Source organism: Salvelinus alpinus, chromosome 5 (assembly GCF_045679555.1).
Source record: "Salvelinus alpinus chromosome 5, SLU_Salpinus.1, whole genome shotgun sequence".
NCBI lineage: Eukaryota > Metazoa > Chordata > Actinopteri > Salmoniformes > Salmonidae > Salvelinus > Salvelinus alpinus.
This window is the reverse complement of record NC_092090.1, coordinates 13,344,705-13,350,704: the sequence shown is the minus strand read 5'-3', so window position 1 is coordinate 13,350,704 and position 6,000 is coordinate 13,344,705. Positions and strand designations below refer to the sequence as shown.

Here is a 6,000-nt window from a genome sequence, read left to right as displayed (position 1 = left end):
ATCTCAATACATACAGAATCAGCACCTAAGTATGGTGATAATATTGTATTGTGAGGTCCCTGGCCATACCCAGTCCTAACACTTACCTAAATTGCTGTGTGTTGGAGACACTGGGTTTGGTGACAGGTTGGGTGAACTGGTGTCCATGCTGTGGTTCATCAGGTGATCACTGGTCTCCCCATCTTCACTGAGATAGCCAGGTGGAGGAGTCTCTGAAACACACACACCATTAGTAAACCACAGCAAATAGAGTCAACAATGATTGGTTGGTAGGTTCCTTCTAATAACACGGACAAAAGGCCCCTACACTGCTCCACATATGCATATTAACAACGCCCTTCATCATCGCGCTCGCAGCCAATGATTTTATTCAGGGAAGGGGAACCCAGTAGAAAACAGGCTGAATGTACTGACTGAGTTAGTTCTACTCCAGACAGGCTGAATGTACTGACTGAGTTAGTTCTACTTGTCCTCCAGAGGTAGTAACAGATCATGTCATGGATCTGTGCTGGTCTGGTCTCCACGAGGCATTGTCTGCTTCTGACGGTCTCTCAAGCCACCACAGACACCATTTGTGCCAGGCAGAGGCTGCCCACCTCTGGACTCAGTGTGTGTGTTTGGCAACTGTTCATCCGGTCTGCTGATGTAGCTCACACCTCTGCTAGAGTCTGTCTGAAGGAGAGGGGTCTAGGCGGCCGTCACCCAAACTCACCGAGAAGGAAGGAGAGGGGTCTAGGCGGCCGTCACCCAAACTCACCGAGAAGGAAGGAGAGGGGTCTAGGCGGCCGTCACCCAAACTCACCGAGAAGGAAGGAGAGGGGTCTAGGCGGCCGTCACCCAAACTCACCGAGAAGGAAGGAGAGGGGTCTAGGCGGCCGTCACCCAAACTCACCGAGAAGGAAGGAGAGGGGTCTAGGTGGCCGTCACCCAAACTCACCGAGAAGGAAGGAGAGGGGTCTAGGCGGCCGTCACCCAAACTCACCGAGAAGGAAGGAGGAGAACTGAAGGAAAAGTGACTGGATAAAAACCCTTGGCTGTCACAACTAGACTGTGTGAGAGTGGGCAGACAAGACCAAATCCCAGACACTGAGCTGTGTGAAACAAGGTCATGCATTGCAAACTCTTGGCCAGTCTCCCCTACTCACCTGTCTTGTCCGCTTGAACGGGATTTTAACTTGTTTTGAGACTTTTCTCACCGACCTTCCACTCATTTTAAACTTGTCTCACTTAAACCAGTCTCACCCACTGTAAGACTTTTCTATAACATGCTTCAGAAATCCTGACTGGTCTCACCTGCTCTAGGAATCTGTGTGAGGACTAGTTTCACCACCTTTACCACTGGTCTCACTAGTTATATGACTGATATGTCACCTGGTATGTAGACTGGTCTCACTAGTTATATGACTGATATGTCACCTGGTATGTAGACTTGTCTCACTAGTTATATGACTGATATGTCACCTGGTATGTAGACTTGTCTCACTAGTTATATGACTGATATGTCACCTGGTATGTAGACTTGTCTCACTAGTTATATGACTGATATGTCACCTGGTATGTAGACTTGTCTCACTAGTTATATGACTGATATGTCACCTGGTATGTAGACTTGTTTCACTAGTTATATGACTGATATGTCACCTGGTATGTAGACTTGTTTCACTAGTTACATGACTGATATGTCACCCGGTATGTACACTTGTCTCACTAGTTATATGACTGATATGTCACCTGGTATGTAGACTGGTCTCACTAGTTATATGACTGATATGTCACCTGGTATGTAGACTTGTCTCACTAGTTATATGACTGATATGTCACCTGGTATGTAGACTTGTCTCACTAGTTATATGACTGATATGTCACCTGGTATGTAGACTTGTCTCACTAGTTATATGACTGATATGTCACCTGGTATGTAGACTTGTTTCACTAGTTATATGACTGATATGTCACCTGGTATGGAGACTTGTTTCACTAGTTACATGACTGATATGTCACCCGGTATGTACACTTGTCTCACTAGTAATATGACTGATATGTCACCTGGTATGTAGACTTGTCTCACTAGTTACATGACTGATATGTCACCTGGTATGTAGACTTGTCTCACTAGTTATATGACTGATATGTCACCTGGTATGTAGACTTGTCTCACTAGTTACATGACTGATATGTCACCTGGTATGTAGACTTGTCTCACTAGTTACATGACTGATATGTCACCTGGTATGTAGACTTGTCTCACTAGTAACATGACTGATATGTCACCTGGTATGTAGACTTGTCTCACTAGTTATATGACTGATATGTCACCTGGTATGTAGACTTGTCTCACTAGTTATATGACTGATATGTCACCTGGTATGTAGACTTGTCTCACTAGTAACATGACTGATATGTCACCTGGTATGTAGACTTGTCTCACTAGTAACATGACTGATATGTCACCTGGTATGTAGACTTGTCTCACTAGTAACATGACTGATATGTCACCTGGTATGTAGACTTGTCTCACTAGTTATATGACTGATATGTCACCTGGTATGTAGACTGGTCTCACTAGTTACATGACTGATATGTCACCTGGTATGTAGACTTGTCTCACTAGTTATATGACTGATATGTCACCTGGTATGTAGACTTGTCTCACTAGTTATATGACTGATATGTCACCTGGTATGTAGACTGGTCTCACTAGTTACATGACTGATATGTCACCTGGTATGTAGACTGGTCTCACTAGTTACATGACTGATATGTCACCTGGTATGTAGTTGCTCTGTGGCTCGATGCCGGCGGGGAAGTTGGTGTTCTCTGGGATGGAGTGGCTGTAGTCGTCCAGAGGAGGAAACTCACTGGGAATCTCTGTGTGTCTGGGAACCAGCACAGGAGGCAGCACTGCACACACACAATTATACACCACACACACAGTAACACAAAGAACACAATTATACACCACACTCACAGCAACACAAAGAACACAATTATACACCACACACACAGTAACACAAAGAACACAATTATACACCACACAGACAGTAACACAAAGAACACAATTATACACCACACACACAGCAACACAAAGAACACAATTAGACACCACACAGACAGTAACACAAAGAACACAATTATATACCACACACACAGCAAGATAAAGAACACAATTAGACATCACACACAGACAGCAACACAAAGAACACAATTATATACCACACACACAGCAAGATAAAGAACACAATTAGACATCACACACAGACAGCAACACAAAGAACACAATTATATACCACACACAGCAAGACAAAGAACACAATTATATACAACACAGACAGAAACACAAAGAACACAATTAGACACCACACACAGACAGAAACACAAAGAACACAATTATACACCACACAGACAGAAACACAAAGAACACAATTAGACACCACACAGACAGAAACACAAAGAACACAATTAGACACCACACAGACAGAAACACAAAGAACACAATTAGACATCACACACAGACAGAAACACAAAGAACACAATTATACACCACACAGACAGCAACACAAAGAACACAATTAGACATCACACAGACAGAAACACAAAGAACACAATTAGACACCACACACAGACAGAACCACAAAGAACACAATTAGACACCACACACAGCAAGACAAAGAACACAATTATATACCACACACACAGCAAGACAAAGAACACAATTATACACCACACAGACAGAAACACAAAGAACACAATTAGACACCACACACAGACAGAAACACAAAGAACACAATTAGACACCACACACAGACAGAAACACACAAAACACAATTAGACACCACACACACAGACAGAAACACAATTAGACATCACACACAGACAGAAACACAAAGAACACAAATGCACAGATACGGTGCATTGTTTCTCTAACACACCAAAAGGTATAGATCGCCTCAACTGTCATTTGTGAAAACATAAAAGAGCTGAGCCTCTCACACCTGTCAAACTAGTAGTCACAGAGCCAATACATTTTCAAGATGTGCAATACATGCTACTGAGGTGAAGCTCGTTGAACCTCTGGTGGTTGTTAATGAAAGGGGACAGTTGTCCGTACCTGGCGTCTCCACCCTCTGGTAGTGGTAGGGGTTGACACACACCTCATCCTTCTTGGTGTGGAAGGCGTACTCACAGAGCTCCACGGCCCGCAGCTCGTGGTGGGACTGCAGGTCGGGCCAGCGCCACAGGCGGCAGTAGATGACGTGGGGGAGGCCCTTCCTGTGGGACACCTGTAACCGTCCATCCAGAGACCTGGCAGAGACAGAGAGAGGTTTGTTTTGTTGTTACTGCTTTGGAGTTATAGGTTCATCAATTGTTTTGCCTTTTGGCACGTTGCTTGAATAGTTTGCTGTTCTTCAAAATGGCCAAGCAGACCAACTCCAAAAAGGTAAGTTCACAATCTCACGACTGCGAGTGTACAGAGAAGATCACACCCCATACACTGAGTATAGGCAAAAACATGTCACCTTGCGAGCTAAACACTTTAAAGGCCCCCCCCACCCGCAATTATATACAATTATATAGAAGAGTGTGCAATTTTATACACTACATGAAATGTGTTTCCATGGCCGAGCAGCCGCACACAAGCCTAAGATCACCATGAGCAATGCCAAGCGTCAGCTGGAGTGGTGTAAAGCTCACCGCCATTGGACAATGAAGCAGTGGAAACACGTTCTCTGGAGTGATGAATACACTTCACCATCTGGCAGACGGAGGTACGAATCTGGGTTTGGCGGATGCCAGGAGAACGCTACCTGCCAACTGTAAAGTTTGGTGGAGGAGGAATATGTTTTTCCATGTTTCGGGCCCATTAGTTCCAGTGAAGGGAAATCTTAACACTACAGCACACAATAATATTCTAGACGATTCTATGCTTCCAACTTTGTGGAAGGGCCTTTTCTGTTTCAGCATGCCCCCGTGCACAAAGTGAGGTCCATACAGAAATGGTTTGTCGAGATCGGCGTGGAAGAACTTGACTGGCCTGCACAGAGCCCTGACCTCAACCCCATCGAACACCTTTGGGATGAATTGGAACACCGACTGCGAGCAAGATCTAAACGCCCAACATCAGTGCCCGACCTAACTAATGCTCGTGGCTGAATGAAAGTAAGTCCCTGCAGCAATGTACCAACATCTAGTGGAATGCCTTCCCAGGAGAGTGGAGGCTATTACAGCAGCAAAGGGGGGGGACAACTCCATATTAATACCCATGATTTTGGAATGAGATGTTGGACTAGCTTTTTTCCCCCACATACTTTTAGTAATGTAGTACATACAGTTGAAGTCAGAAGTTTACATACACCTTATCCAAATACATTTAAACTCAGTTTTTCACAATTCCTGATATTTAATCCTAGTAAAATTGCCCTGTCTTAGGTCAGTTAGGATCACCACTTCATTTTAAGAATGTGAAATGTCAGAAAAATAGAAAGGATAATTATTTCTTTCATCACATTCTCAGTGGGTCAGAAGTTTACATACACTCAATTAGTATTTGGTAGCATTGCCTTTAAGTTGTTTAACTTGGGACAAACGTTTCAGGTAGCCTTCCACAAGCTTCCCACAATAAGTTGGGTGAATTTTGGCCAATTCCTCCTGACAGAGCTGGTGTAACTGAGTCAGGTTTGTAGGCCTCCTTGCTCGCACACGCTTTTTCAGTTCTGCCCACATATTTTCTATGTGATTGAGGTCAGGGCTTTGTGATGGCCACTCCAATACCTTGACTTTGTTGTCCTTAAGCCATTTTGCCTCAACTTTGTAAGTATGCTTAGGGTCATTGTCCATTTGGAAGACACATTTGCAACCTCATCCTCCTCATGATGCCACCTATTTTGTGAAGTGCACCAGTCCCTCCTGCAACAAAGCACCCCCACAACATGATGCTGCCACCCCCGTGCTTCACGGTTGGGATGGTGTTCTTCGACTTGCAAGCCTACCCCTTTTTCCTCC

The 6,000-nt window shown here is 44.3% G+C and overlaps 1 protein-coding gene across 1 annotated transcript in view; it reads right to left on the bottom strand.

The window, feature by feature from the left end:
- smad3a (SMAD family member 3a) overlaps positions 1-6,000 on the bottom strand; it is a 50,628-nt gene that overhangs the window by 19,922 nt on the left and 24,706 nt on the right. Inside the window, exons 2-4 of the mRNA XM_071400663.1 lie at positions 4,109-4,302; positions 2,767-2,901; positions 87-212 (exon numbers count right to left, since the gene is read on the bottom strand). Coding sequence (XP_071256764.1) covers positions 87-212; positions 2,767-2,901; positions 4,109-4,302 — 455 coding nt within the window. The remainder of the gene's footprint in view (positions 1-86; positions 213-2,766; positions 2,902-4,108; positions 4,303-6,000) is intronic.